General features: G+C 40.7%; 1 protein-coding gene and 2 long non-coding RNA genes across 3 annotated transcripts; 1 reads left to right on the top strand and 2 right to left on the bottom strand.

The window, feature by feature from the left end:
- Positions 1–9,096: 9,096 nt before the first annotated feature.
- Positions 9,097–11,604, bottom strand: LOC135351537 (uncharacterized). Its single transcript, XM_064550559.1, has 5 exons — positions 10,699–11,604; positions 10,458–10,628; positions 10,169–10,350; positions 9,719–10,083; positions 9,097–9,614 (listed from the first exon to the last, which is right to left on the bottom strand). The coding sequence occupies exons 1-5, from the start codon at positions 10,802–10,804 to the stop codon at positions 9,281–9,283; spliced, it is 1,158 nt and encodes a 385-aa protein (XP_064406629.1). The 5' UTR covers positions 10,805–11,604; the 3' UTR covers positions 9,097–9,280.
- Positions 11,605–12,049: 445 nt separating this feature from the next.
- LOC135351680 (uncharacterized) lies at positions 12,050–13,241 on the top strand. Its single transcript, XR_010399480.1, has 3 exons — positions 12,050–12,108; positions 12,707–12,793; positions 12,952–13,241. It is a non-coding gene; the product is annotated as an uncharacterized LOC135351680 (long non-coding RNA).
- A 1,265-nt stretch (positions 13,242–14,506) lies between these two features.
- On the bottom strand, positions 14,507–15,732 carry LOC135351725 (uncharacterized). Its single transcript, XR_010399499.1, has 4 exons — positions 15,431–15,732; positions 14,885–15,336; positions 14,661–14,815; positions 14,507–14,593 (listed from the first exon to the last, which is right to left on the bottom strand). It is a non-coding gene; the product is annotated as an uncharacterized LOC135351725 (long non-coding RNA).
- Positions 15,733–15,859: the final 127 nt, after the last annotated feature.

Raw genomic sequence — 15,859 nt, forward strand, 5'->3', positions numbered from 1 at the left:
CAGAGTAGGCGGCGTGTGGCTGGGTGGTGGCAATATCTGCAAGGTTAGTCACGAGTGCAGACCCAGCTGGCAACTTTAGACTCAGCAAAGGACTCCATGTACCCTGGGGAGCCAATGGGTGATCCTAGGTAGGGTCTTCCATCCGGAGTGACGTTCACACCAGTCTGGTGGAAGGTAGTGGACCCATGCAATGGTGTGGAATCCCTCCTTAGTAACCAACCATGTCTTTAGGGGGTTCGGGTAGTATCCAAAGGCTGGGCCTTCTTTGGTTAAGGTGTCCCACCACTCGCGTAGGTCAGATATCTTCCCCGCAGCTGCAGCATCGTCCGCATACCAAATTTGGGTGATGTTAGTGTTAGAGAGTTTTGTGATGAGGGGGATGCTGGCCAGAGCATACATGGGCATGGCAAGGGGGTCACCTTGTGTGGTGCCTTCTTGGGAGAGTAGGCGGTCTCCATCAACGTAAAGATCTGTGGGCTCTCTGTAGGTGTTGATGAGGATGGTGGCCAGTGCCGGGCAGAGTCTGCGTATGTTGTGGAGGGCAACTTTGCGGTTCAGTGAGTTAAATGCATTGGTAGCATCTGCTAGGAGAATGGCTTCATTGTTATCTGAATCAAGGCACCTTCTAGCTGCGTGTACAGCGGCTTCTATGCCCGACAACTGGCCTCCACAGAGTTGGATGCAGCCTGACGCTTCTTGGATGTCGTGTTTAATTAAGGACAGGGTAGCTTTGGCAATTATTCTTCGTGCTGTGTCTCCTATGCCAATAGGGCGAACCCCAGGGTTTTTGTCGAGTGCAATGAGTCGACATGCCAGGAAAGGAAAGGGGCAATCAGGGGGGGGGGCTACATAGGAGGTGCAGAGTCTTCTCGCAACTATGGCAAGTTGGTGACAGAGTTCGTCTGACGCTCTCTTGAAAGAGGTACATAACCTCCGCCATTGGTATGCGTCCAGGCCGGAGGGTCCTGCAGAGCCAGAGGTGTGAAGTGCAGCTGAGCGAATGGAGGATTATAATAATAAGCAAATTGTATAATATTGTCATTTCTTTAGCCAGATTGCGTTAGAATCAATCTCAGAGCATGTAATAACAAACATTTCTGGGGGAGTGCCCCAGACCCCCCATTGGGGCGCACCTATGGTGGCTGCCAGTGCGCAGTGCGCAGAGCGCACTGGTAATTCGTAACATCCATTCATTCAGCACCCCCCTCTCCCAAATCCTGGCTACGCCCCTGTGTGTCTCAAGTATTTTTCTATCTCAAGTACTTTTTTGTCAAGTATATACACAGTTGAGTTCAGTAGATGTGACCTTTACTTGTTCACATTCGTTCGTGGTTAATTCTAAAGCATTATTATGTCTGGCTAAATTATGTGTGTTGTGCAAGGCACTGACTATGCATATGGTATTCAATAGAGGAGATAGAACATGCACATGCAGGGCCGTAGATAGCTTAGGTTTGCAGGGGTGGCAAAATTACAGCTGAACATTTTTGCTAAAAAAAAGGTCATTCATATCCGTGATCTCGTATATTATACAGTACCTCCTTTGAGTGCTCATGATTACATGATTTCTCCCACACAGGGAGACAAGAGTCAAGATAAAATTGACATTGATGTATTATTATCATGTGTCAGTACATGTATTGATTATGTGCTCAGTGTACATACCTTTACCGACATCGTCTCTGGTCTCTGAAACATTAATAGTAATTTTAAATAATTATGGGTCAAGCAATTAATGAATGTTGGTTGACTCAAGATTGACAAAGAAAAAGAGTAAATAACAACAAAAAACACTGCATCTCTTATTAATTATTGAGCTTAGAAGATGACAGAAGCAAGCGTCCAAATCTTTGTACCATGCATATCATTGAGAGGAGGAGCACACCCTGTATATGTGTTGTGTGTGCATACATCAGAAGGTAATCCGAGTACAAAAGTAGACGCTATATGCTCCCCTGCCATTATGATCATTTAGATGTACTGTGTATGTACTTCATATAAAGCTGCGCTGCTGACTAGATCTAAAAGGCAGCTAGCAGATATAGACTAGACATATAGATCTATTCATGCACTCCGGATCCATAATTTTAATATGATAATTTATAAGCATGAGAGCTTACATCAAACTCATTTCCTCTGCAGCAGTTCAGGTAGGGGTCCTTTGATCGTCTATAGCTATTAACGTTGCTTAATTCGCTTTCTCTGCTAAGAGAGCAAAGCTAAAATGAGAGTTTTGTGTAGCCGCCATGTAAATTTTCGGGAGGTTGTCCTCCAAAAACTTTTTATGACGTAATGCGATGACGTCGATGCAACCGCTCTATAGCGAGAAATTTTCAAGGCACTTATATTTCGTGGATTGGCCTCTAAAAGCATTTCGTTGCACAATGTTTTTCAATCCTTGATCTGATTGGTCAGGTCGGAAGGCCAAAAAAGTTCAGACTAAAGTGCTCAGACGGACTCTCCAAGGCTGGATGATTCATGAGACTACCCTTCTCCAAGTGAAAGCAGATCATCTGCATTGTATTATTATACACATTCATGCAGTTCTGTAATTTACTAGAGTCATAATTACTTACATCAATTAAAGTCTTCATCTTCTTCTGCAAGGGTCAGCAAAATCATCAGGGACAGCAGCATTAAAGCTATCAGTAGAACCATCATTGGCAGTGGTTGGATCATCAGGAATGGCAGGATCACACCAGGAGTAGGCCTGTGCCAAATATTCACATTATTTCACCTATTATTCAAATTTTTTATTCGCACTTGATCATGCAGCCTATTATTCAACTTCAACAGCCCTATTATTCAAATTATTTAACATACACAGCAGTAAAATAAAGCACCTATAAATTATATAGCACCAAAAAATGGGATTAAGTCATTATTTTTAGCAGCGAAATAACAAACTTTAGCACAAAAAATGTGGTTTCAACATTGATTGGACTAACAATAGATTTACTGCCATGTAAAATGTGGGCGTGTTTTGAGTTACTGCGTATGTGCAGCTCAATGAATATCATTAAACTATTTTCACAGTGCCTATTATTCAAATTGTAAAAAGACCGCCCATTATTCAAAAAATTATTCCAGAATATTTGGCACAGGCCTAACCAGGAGGGACAGCAGCATTAGAGCCATATTAGGGTTGGTAATATAACGACTGCAGGTGACGGTGGTTTGACCATCAGGAGTAAACTCAGTAGCATGGTCTGTATGATTATACATGATTGTCATTCATACCTTCACTTGGTGGATTGTAGTAGTCTAGAGCTTTAATTATAGCCTAGACAAGTTACAGTCCCACTTGCATTATTCAGCTTGAATATAGCATCTTTTGTCTAGCCTCTCAGCAATCTCATACGGACCAGTCCGATTTGGATCAAGTTTTCCTCCTTTCCTAGTTGTTTTTTGAAATTTCTCAACAACACTTTGTCTCTAAAGGAAGGAAGAACATGCTTGGCATCATAGATCCTCTTCTGCTTATTCTGAGCAACTTGACTTCAATGTTGGCTTTAGCTGCTGAGCGGATGTCTCTACAAAGTTCTACAACATGCAGTGTCATCGAAGGCGTCATTGGAAGAACTCACTTTGAGTTGTTTCATTTCAGTTGTGAGGACACAGCCTCACAGGACATTGTTTACTAATTAATCATGTAGTAAACCACAAGTACTATACATGTAGTCTATAGACAATTTTAGTTAGGTTGAAGTAGAACATCCTAGATAATGCGTTTTGTTAGTAGAACGTTCTTAGAAACAGGTGTTTAGTATTTAAGTATTGAGTTTTGTTTGTTGAGATCCATCGAATTGACTGTGAAACTGTTATCTCAAATACTCTAAATCCCCGATCCCTCACACACTTTGAGCTGTGTGGGTGCTGTTTCCAGCTCAATTGGAAGACATGGTTTGCGACCATATACAGAAGCTCAAAGGGAGTGTATTTCTTTGAGGCCTGTTTGGAAGTTCTGTAAGCAAACAGAACAGTTGATACACAAGTTTCATTCTTCTTCTGTCTCAACCACCTTCTGCAGTGACCGAATCAATGTCTGGTTAAACCTCTCGTCTATAGACCGTTCGTTTGAGGGTGGTAAGCAGAAGATATTCGCTGATCAATATCAAGCTTCTCGCATGTTCGATATGACCTTGTTGATAAATTCTCTTCCTTGATCAGACATGATGATTGAGGGGCAATTATAAATAATAAAAAGGTCATACAGAAATGCTTGAATTGTGACTGGTTTGTTGCTCTGCTGACTCTGCATGGGATACTCCAGGAGCCTATACTTCTCTGAGACTCCAGGCTTCTTTGTTGTGATCTTAGACTAGGACCTATAATATAGTACGTACACTGTGCATGTCTCATGTACCACCTGTTCTCAAAATTAATGTTTCAGCATGCTTCCATGCAGTCTGGTATATAGTTTTATTGTTCCTGAGTTGCTGTGCTAGACAGCTCAGTCATACCCATCACTACATGCACTGCATTGTATCACTCTTCTGGATAATCATGTCACCAGCTGATGGTTTGCACTTTAGTGCTCTAGTTATTGTTGATAATTATAGTCATCGATCAACCCATGAAACTGATTGGGCTTTAAAAGAACAGTTAACTAGTAAACATTTTTCTTTCAATTGTCCCCCCCCCCTTTTCATGGATCCGCCCCTGTCTTCTCACTCTTGCAGCTACCAATAGGTAGCGTTCTAGTGCAGAGCTAACTACTAAGTAGGGTAGCAACACTCGATCGGTGAACAAGTTTTGCTACGCACTCTTCTGCAATGGCATTCCAAGTAAGCAAAACTAGGCATAACTGAGAACGAAGCATTATTTTGCAAATCCACGAATAAAAATCCAGAAGCCTATAGAATTTCTTCCTTGCACTTCATTGATCCTTGAGCAGCTGTAGCAGTCTACACAGACAGACAGACACACAAACACACTACCGTATTACCTCGCTTGCGCATGCGCACCAAAGCATAACTATTGCACAACAAAATTGATAATGGGTGTGGTGTCATCTGCAACACATTGAAGACCAGAGGAGGTACGACCAAGGGCGTATGAAGAGAAGAGGGCATGCAACTACTATCTATCAGAAAACAAATGGGCGGGGTCTTATATCTAAAGAATGCATTGCACGTGCACCGTTTTTGTGCGTGCACGGTGAAGATATACGGAAACTTACAGAGAAAGTAGCTAAGCTAGCTAGCTAACATACTGCAGATGATTGTAGCTCTCTATATTAGTAGTAAATGATGCTAACAATGCTCAGTGACACTAGAAAGTGAGTAGCATAAGTCATACTAGAAGCAACAAGCCAGAAACCACAAACTTTGAGTTGTTGCCTCAAATCCTTGGTTTCTTTGACTCCTGTCTTGATGTAGCAGGTATAGCAATCATAGTGTTAAACTATTACGACTCATAAACTAACAGGACCTGTTATACAAGAGAGATAAACAAGCTAATGGAAGAAAGTAGATAAAATGTGCCGACTCAGCAGCTTGGATGAGTTTAGAGTTTTTACATAGAAAACATAAGCTCACGTGAATCTTAATTAATCGTGACCAACCTCCTCTAGTTGGGCGGTTGACTAAATATAGCATATCCTGCTGACTCATCAGTTTTTTGACGCATACGCAGTTTACATTGTGAGTTGCATGCCCTCTTCTCTTCATACGCCCTTGGTACGACCTTTTGCTAATGAGTTACTCCCGTATTGCATTCCTGCAGCATGACAGGATGTCACGCCCATATGATATTGGTATTTGTGGTTTCTCTAATCGCTCTCCGTATGCTCGCGTTATGCTCGCGCTCATGTATGGTTTCTCGTTCCAAGACTAATTGCACTTTAATACTTGTACACTGTACTGAGTACTGCTCTCTACTATTGCACTACCTGTCATGGCTACAAAGAGACCAAGAGGCCCTCCTACAGGGCAAACTCCAAAGAAGCCTCCTAAAATCCCAAAGAATCCCAGTGGCAAACGCAATCGAAAACTAGTGTTTGACCATGAAGCCTCGGACATCTCAAAGAATGAAGGTGCTAGCTCTCAGGCAACAACCTATGAATCAGATTTTCAAATGGATATATATGTCAAACAAGTGATAACAGCCAACAAATTAATGTGCTTAGTACTCATGAGGTGGTAAAGTATGTAATTCCCTCCTTCTCAATACTAAATGTGAAGCTGCGACATGCCATAGTTACATTTGGATCAAGCAGTGAACAAATTGATGTTTTCTTTAATGAAAGTACTTGCCAAGTGGTATCCGACAGTTTCTCATTCTCAATTCAAGTGGAAAAGATGTGCACAGTAGAGGTACGCCAGTTATTAGCATAATTATGATAACACCTTATTTTGTCAATGCAGCTGACTGAATTCAATAAAGCGGTTGAGGGTACTGAAGGATTGAACCTTGTTGACGACGATAATGTGATAATAATTGGAGAGTGGACTATGCTGTATTCTGAGGATAATTGGCATGTGTCACAAGACTCCATTGACAACTTATCATCCTCTTCGTGTGAAAATTCTGAACCTGAAGGAGATACTACTCTACCCGTGCCTTCCATGCACACACACACAGTTGTGTTCAAAGTGATTGGTTGCACTAAGGAACCGCAGTACCAGTATATCCTTGAAAAGTGTCGAGATTTGTTGGAAGATGGACACTCCGTTTGTGTGAAACTTTCCCCAGAACCAGATAATATATTTGATCGCAAAGAAATTGCTTTCCTTTGTGAGGTGGAAAATAAATTTCAAAGAATCGGTTATGTAGTGAAGGAGGTGCAAGATGCAGTTCATGCAGCTTTAATTTCAAACGATATCACAAGAGTATCATTTAAAGGGAAGGTACCATGAAAAAATAAAGTTTTATTTTTTTGCCTTAAAATGTTCTTTGTGGGGTATAAAATAGCCCTGAGACAAAAAAATATTTTTCTGAAAATTAACTTTTCAGAGAAACAGGACTGTAGAAACACAATTTCTGGCTTAAAATGTTGCTTCCTGTTGTGGTCAAATGTGGGCGCGGTCAAACGTGACGTCAGAGTAGGCATTTGTGCTGCATGTAAAATGTATTCTGTGTGTGTTGAGTGTGTTGCAGCTGGTTGCTCCTTTACATCTAGCAGTCATACAGTTCTCTCAGTTGAAATATGAGTGGGAAAAACAAGTCCTATGTACCAGAGCTCACTGAAAAGCAACAGAATCCTGTTTTTGTGTACAGTGAAAACTCACAGATATGACCTCCCTTGCTGCTCAGTTTGGGATCCAAAAGAGGAAGAAGCTGAGATCTGAGGTCTGGAGCCATTCTAACTGTTTTCTATAAGGCAGTTATTCAGAAATAAACTGCCATATCGTCCTGTAAAAAGAGAGGCCCTGAGATCAGAGTCATGGAATGGAGAGATAGCCCTATAGAGAAGTGCCCGGTCGGCCGCTGTATACGGAAAAGCGAGAACGGAGACAGGTTAATAGCTTCTGTTTTTGTTCAATCATGTATAATTATAATACCTCGCTGCAGTTGATACTTGATGCTTTACAAGAGACAACCTCTCTATACCGTGACTCCTGCATGTAGACCCGGCATGCAACTGAGACTCCTGATCAGACTACATATGCATGCAGTACCTCTCTTCCTATTTTCATGTTGGAAACAACTTCAGCAAGGGTCTCATTGTCATGCAAAGACAAGTGAAACCAAAACTTGACGTGTTAATAATGTAAAGATTACCGATAGTAACTCAAACCCCATCTAAATTATAAATTATAACTACCAAGGATGTCGATATTTAGTGTGAAGTGCTTGGACTCATGCATGGTGACTCTCCCCCTGTTGTTAAATCCCATACAACCTAATTTTGAGCCCAGCATCTTCTTCTCCTAAACGTTTGTCGCGACATTGACAAAAACGTAACTTTTAAATTGTCTCAAGAGTAATACACGTAATACAGGTTGAGTCAATAATCCTGCATGTGAAGAAGAAGGAAATTTGTTACGAATCGCAGCTATACTGCATGCACAGCTTGATAGAACAACTCGTATAATTATATGTCTTCCAAGCCAGCCCCAGCACAACCGACTAGTTAAGAAAGTTATACCTTTCGCACTGATAAACTTACTGGTGTATACTTCATTCTCATCTGCCTCACCATATCTGTGTTTGTGGGCAGTGTACGCCATCTGTAGCACCCACATATCAAGGATCAAATCCATCACACTGATTCTCTATTGGTATATACATTTCTACACAACGTACTACCGCATGCATTCACACCTGACACACTCAATTGCATGACTGTATACTTATACATATAGACCTAGTCTATATACTAATTAGTCAATTAATATTTCCTATCCTGCCTTCATTGTCACCATCATCATCACCACTCGAACTAGCATGGGAAGGCTTTCTCGCTCATACAGATATGGCTCCACAGCGCTTGTTTTATCTTCACTGCAGCTTTTTTCATGCTCAACAGATGAGAAGGAGTAGGAAAAACTCAACTGGCTTGAAAATCATAGCTAAAATCACATGTGTCTGTCAGTCAGACTCATGCAGCCACCAGTATGCATCAATTCAATGTTTACTAGTACCTACTCTGACGTCACGTTTGACCGCGCCCACATTTGACCTCAACAGGAAGTAAAATTTTAAGCCTTTCTTAACAATCCTGTTCCTCAGAAACTTTAATTTTAAAAAAAATTTTTTTGCATCAAGGTTATTTTATATCTCACAAAGAACATTTTAAGGCAAAAAAATAATATTTTATTTTTTCATGGTACCTTCCCTTTAAATGGATTAAATACGTGACCGATTGGTACAGATGTGGGCCCGGATTCTTCGCAGGTGTATATATGTAACTAAGAGAGGTGCATGGCCTTCTATTGTCATTCGTGCAAAAAGTACTAGGTGAGGACCTCTATAGTTATACTGAACTCTATGAACTCTAATAACAACCCACGCTATTCTGTTTCATTGTATAGGCTGTTCTCCTCTAGCTGCTATTGTTGTTAATTTGTGATGTGTAATGACAGTATAATTATCGTGTTTATGAAAACGACAGTACATTGATGCGCAAACTAAGGTGATATATAGTTATGAAAGTTAGTTTTATAGTGTTGCATAGTTGTGCTCACTGAGAGGATTAACTCCTGAAGGTGGTGGAGGCTGATCAACAGGTTTGTTGTGGTATGTGCTCCTAATTGACTGGTGCAGGAAGCGTTACACGACCTTGCATTTGCACTAACTTTTCTACTGCACGTAAACGTTGTGCTCTCGGATTTCCTTACGATGTACCACGTTTCTCATCAAATGATGGCCGATCTCCCTCGTAGAATCTATCGTGAGTACTTGTGTGGTAGTAAAAAGGAAGTGAAGGGTCCAGTCGCTTCATAAACTCATTGCACACTTTCCGCCAATTGTACTTTACACACTGTAGGGTGAAATGATTTCCAACCATATCTCTCATTATACTGAAGATACATTCTACGTCATCTGTAGTTGATGCCCTCGGATGCTCTGGGTCTCGATTCTCTCGTCTTCGCCATTCTCGACTTTCAATATTTGTAGTCAAAGCGATGACAGTCTCTCGAGTCAGTCCAAGCACTCCCTTAGTTGGTCTAAATAATGAAATTATGTATGAAATAATAATTTAATACTATACACAAATTAACTTGCACAATATTCATGCAGCCAAGCAAAATATGATATTTCACTGATGCACCTGGTTACTTCCAATGTAGAGAAATCGTAGATGTCTTTGTACCAGGGCATGAGGTCACTTAACAGTAAACAAAGAAGTTCGTAGTTGTAGTGACAGCGCTGTAGTTGGGTGAGTCCTCTCTGGTCACAGGCAAGTCTCCACCGTCTAATGGCTCTAATATATTCTTCCTCAACTTTGTAACCCTTTCGCTTCATGAAGTCCTCAACCCCTTTGGAAAATAACGCCTCTACATCTCTGATCGACTGCTTTCTTTGACCAGTAAGAGCCGGGTACGTCAGATTGGTTGAAGGGTCATAAAGAGCCTCAGTGTAGCGTTCAGTTTTCATTTTGTCAGGACCTCCCTTTCGAGTGGATTCCCCCATTCTCTGCACAGGCACAATCAATGTATTTAGCACACAAAAAATTAATATGTAAGGTCTACACTACTCTGGTGTATATATTATACAGTACCTTGTAAACATGACCTTCATCTTCCCTCTCATGGAACACAGTCTTCAGTATGGGATGCACTTCTGGTACATAGAGGTAAGTTGAGAATGGAACCCCTTTTGCATCCCAGGACTTGATCGTTTTGGCAAACTCGTATTGAGCAAGTATGGATCGTAGTTTGTCAGGCAGTTCCTCGTCTTCATCTATATATAATAGGTAGAAGCAGTTGAATGCAACTTACTGGATCCACTGCTTCAGTTATATATACATTAGGTATGTATATGTAATAGTGATAACATCTACACTGTACCTGCTCTCCATGGATGAATAGGATACCCCGTTGGAACTGTCCTACATCTGAGCCTTGAGACGATATCTTCCAATGATAGACCACTCTTTTGTAGGCTGGCAACTTCACAAATCACCTCTTGTGGTACTGGACTCGTGGGTTCTTGAGCAATTGGAGCCGGATCACAGTTGTCTGAAACAGTAATATGCATGAGTATATAATTATTATTACGCTTACATAATTATAATTATGTAACATATACCATCTGGAGTAATCATCATGAGGAGTTTCTTGACACTCATCCTAGAATACTTGTCCTTCACAGTTGATTTTATCCTAAGGACAGATACCGGACGAGTATAACCCATTGCTCTCAATGTGTTGTGTTCACCGTTGGAGACGAAACCTATATATATGAAACAATTACGTGTAATTCATGTACCGGCATGCATGCATGATGTAATTAACTGTAACATTGTATATACAAGTTATAGTTAAACAATGGCCTCGAGTGGTATATTTGATTTACACGCGAGAGTAATCTGATAAACCACGAGGCGCAGCCGAGTTGGTTTATCTGATTACTCGAGCGTGTAAAGCAAATATACCACGAGAGGCCATAGTTTAACTGGCTTGTACTAATGTTTAGCTACTTCCTGTCATGCTTCTTCAATGAATATGCTTATAACTACTGTTTGACGTCACTGTTGCTATACCTATGCAATGAATTTGCTATTTTTTTAAAAAAAGCGATGGCTGATTCAAGCAAGCGTCTATGATTCAAGCAAGCAATTGTGAAGGCTGTGTTTCTGCATCTTTATAGAAGGCACTTCAAGAAAGTACACTGGTGCTACTTGTCTACAAAGAGTGCAAATGTACCCCAAAATATCATTCCACAAGCCTACTGTACTGGCCCAGTGCAGTGCAGTCTCTTTAGTCTGAGAAACACTTGGCAGTCTGGACCCTTCTTACTGCTCCTGGTCCCATGCAGCAATGTAATAAGCAGGTTGTGACAACCAATGTTGAAAGTTGAAAAAAAGCAACACAAACAAACCAGTATCGTTCGATTCACGATCACGGAGTTCTTCCAAATTTGCCTCCTTTTTGGAACTATTCATCGCTTGAACTTGGCTCTTTTTATGTTGACTAAAATCATTAGTATAGTAGTCTGTTTTGTATTGAATTCTCTCTAACTCTAATATTGCTAATAATTATTGATTGAATTGAGTAGTGTGTCATTGTTTTAAACGAGCATGCTGACTATAAAAGGGCGTGCCGTGGGCAGCTCCGACCGGAAGCAACCAAAAAATGACAAAATGGCAACAATGAATATTCTTGAGTCTTGCAAAAAGACGCCCTTGACAGTTATAATGCACATTCTTTACATTTTTACATTCTTCTTTTGATACGCCTTCTTCCGCTCTCTCACGAGATAGTAGACACAACAAAAATGGCTGTCAAAAGTTTATTTCAAGAAGCATGAAGAAGTCTGTTCTCAACCTCCTACTGGGGGTTCCACAGGAGCTAAAGTTCGAGACTGAAGATACCAAGCAAGTCTTTGTAGGTATAATTGACAGTGCTGAGCGTTATCTCTGGCAAGAGATGCATTGGCCCAACATAAGGACCTGACAAACTGATGCTGTTGTTGAAGATGTGGACATAAATAACTCAAGTAAGTAGTCCATAGGTCTATAGTAAAAGTACTAGTCTAGTATAAAGTAATGTGACTTCATCAACCTGCGAACGCTTTTTCGCTTCTTAGCTTGTTGTTCATTTTTCATGGATAAAGTAACGAAGAGGAGAGTTGAAAGTCTGTAGGGAAAGACCTTTGTATAATATCTATTTGCAGTTTGTTCGTTCATATATACAGTCATGCCTCAGTTGGGCATGCGCAAGGTATACGGTAGTGTGTCTGTGTGTGTGTAGATCGACTGTTACAGCTGCTCGATGATAAATGAAGCTCGAAGAGTTTCTGTATAATTATTGTAGGCTGCTAATCATAATTATTTCTTGAATTGCAATTAGTTGGGTTTGCAAAATAATACTTACGGTTATGTTTGCTTACTTTGAAAGCTAGTACAACTTGTGTGTAGCAAAATAGGGGAATAACGAGAAATAAAAAGAATTAAGCATTATCCACCAGGGCCGATGAATCCATCTAAAATGTTGTAAATTATATGTGCAGTGTATTCATTAATAATGGTACTGCATGCTTCATTGCCTACACTGAGGCATCATCACCCTTTCAGTAACATTCATTTTTTTCTCAGGTCGCGTTGAAGGACGCTTTGAAGGACTGCGACTGCCTTTGCTTGTTGACAGTCTCCCTGGATACATCATCAACCTATGTATAAAATGTAAGTATTACTTCTGTATCAAGCATATATCCCTAGCTCTTTGCTGGGGGGAGGAGAGCCTCACTATCTGGTGGCATGCACTCCACTTGCCCTATTAAAATGGTAGTAAAGAATTTGTTTGATATAGATGTACTGATATTCATATAAATCCTTTTCAGAATCAAACTTTCGGTGAATTTCCACAATGGCACAGTTTCAATGCCGTCTATTATGCAAGAAAGCAAGCTTCCTAACTCTTCCACAACGTGCCCTGGAGTATGCTCACTGTAGCTGACTTGGAGCTGAAAAGATTCCTTTATTGTGCATTGCCTTTTGCTGTATATACATAAAGTATTTGTCAGCCATTTATTTTATTTTTTTGTTTTTTGTTTCTGCTTCTGGTAAAAAAGAAAAACTACCAAGAATGTATTTCCCTTCCCTTTGTGTATATTTTTTAGTGTTCACAGTGTGTAGTGAGTGGGTTCTGAGCGATTTTGCGCAAGAGAAAAAAACAGCTCGTTACTAAGGCTTGAATGAAAATTTAGGGGTCAAAGGTTGCGCCCACGGCAGCTCTTTTTATACTCAAAACTCGCTCCGAGTTCCGGAAGTTGCTAATCCGGTAATTAAAGCCAACATGCTCGTTTAATTGAAACAGTGTGTCAATTTTGTTGCAAAGGTGGGATACTGTATTCAATTCTAGCTGTACATGTAGTTTGACCACAGCCATGGTATATGGCAGTTATACACTAGGGTATAACTGCCATATACCATGGCTGTGGTCAGACAGGTTGTATAAGTAGTATATAAACTACAACTGAAGCCTTTGATCTTTGGTGCAACCATAGTACAAGCATATATACATACCTGCTACACGCATACCCATTTCTTTCATCTTCAAGATGAGGTTGTTGAGAACTCTCCGTATATGTTCTCTTGTCCCATTCCAACATAAGGAATCAGTTGTACTGAAAGTGCGTATGGTTTTCGCTTTCTATCTTCAGGACTGATTAGAACAGCATATACGTGAGTAGCTGCATGCTGTACGTCGGTGTTTGAAGTAGCCTGCAATCAGTTATATAGATTAATTGACGGGCAATTAAAAAACAGTGACCTACCCTTAAGGAACAACGCCAGATCAATCCCTATCTTGTACAGTTTGTGTGCCTTATGAACCCTCTCATCACTTTGCATCGATTGCATAATCACTTTCAGCTCGACAACAATGCGGCGACCCTCTTCATTCAATGTGGACAGCTCTTCCACCTTCCATCCAGCATTGTAAGTAGCTTTTCCAGATTTCTCAGACTGCAGTTGACTCTCATATTGCTTGTTGGCTGTGTCCAGCACTAAAAATATACACACATACTCATTTTCTCTGAACTAGTTTTAACTTACATTTGTATATATTATTGAGGTCCTGTTCAATATCCTTAACCAGTTTTTGGATACGAGCAAAAGATACAAGCTCTTGCAGTTTTGGAACTTCTTCCAGTCTCTTGGTGTACTCGGATCGGAGTAGCTGCAACTTCCCATTTCCCAAGTCCACATCACCATTCCATTCACCAGCAACCGACTCTTGGAGACTACATGTCAAATCCACCCCATCACCTTTAATCCACCAACGAGCATTGGGGAGAATACGGTGTGCTTCATCTAAAACTGATTGCTATAATGAAAATATTATACCTGTGTGATAGATACGTATACACTGTATGTGCATATGTGTTTATATACCTGGATTTCGGCAGTGACCGTGACATCAGAATTAGCAATCATTCTCTGTATGCTTCTGTCACTTGGTGCAGGAACGTTTACTCGAGCCTATATAGATCGAGAAATTAGAAACATAAATTGTCACGCTATACACCATGCAACACTGCAATCTTACAACGAGTGGGCTTAAACCCATATGTGATTGCCTTGCTCCCTGTTCAGTATAGCTTCATACGACTAAGCAGGACCACGATGCAGCTTGCACCATTTCGTTCCAAACAGAGTGTACATACTCTGTAGCCATTCGGAATAATCGGTGGGGCATTTGACCTGAGAAATTATGGGGTTGATTATAGGGGTTTACACAGAATGATGCGAAATAACAATAACAGTACTTACTTTGTTGCCATGTTCAGTGATAAAAAAATTCACCATGTACTCGAGTAACCCCATTGGCATTCGTGATGTAGGAAAATAACTTTCATTCTCGTTTTCTGGCCGAGAACGTCCAAATCCATTGCATAGACCATAGATGACATTACTCTTTCCATCGGACAGTAACTTCTGCATGCCTTTCAACGACATTTCAACGAAGTCATCTGGTGCATTGAGGCTGTACTGATTTGATGCGATGTGCTTAAACATATCAGATACTAACACCAACTGTTCGTCAGACGATAATAGAAGAAAAGAATTCATCAATAATTCTTCTTTGATTATAGGAATTGAACTCAATGAAGATGCAGGAGTTGATTGCACATTCGTTTGCTCAGTCATTGATGTGATTGCATCTTTGGGAGAAGCAAACTTCTTAGCCAGCACCAATACAACTCGAGCACGACAGCTTCCATCTATAGAAGTTACACTTGTAATTATCAAGCTACATGCAGCACAGACTAAACATGCATGCATGGACAGTGAATACAAGCTCGGAAAGCCACATACTTGTTCGCCGTGTCCTATGAATAGGTGAAATCAAGGAGCTTGAAGCCCTTTCCCATACACTATGACCAGCTCTTGCTTTGGGCCAACTATTCATAAACCCCTCGTTACAAGCTATGAATTGAACTAGAGATGAATCTTCGAGGTAGTCCAGCCACTTCCTTTTGCATTTTCCTTGAATTTGCTTGCCTTCCTTGGGACTTTAGGAGGCTTCTTTGGAGTTTGCCCTGTAGGAGGGCCTCTTGGTCTCTTTGTAGCCATGACAGGTAGTGCAATAGTAGAGAGCAGTACTCGGTACAAGTGATTCAGTGTACAAGTGCAATTAGAGAAACCATACATGAGCGCGAGCATAACGGATAGCGATTAGAGAAACCACAAAGACCAATATCATATGGGCGTGACATCCTGTCATGCTGCAGGAATGCAATACGG

The sequence above is a fragment of the Halichondria panicea genome, chromosome 1, assembly GCF_963675165.1.
Source record: "Halichondria panicea chromosome 1, odHalPani1.1, whole genome shotgun sequence".
Lineage (NCBI taxonomy): Eukaryota > Metazoa > Porifera > Demospongiae > Suberitida > Halichondriidae > Halichondria > Halichondria panicea.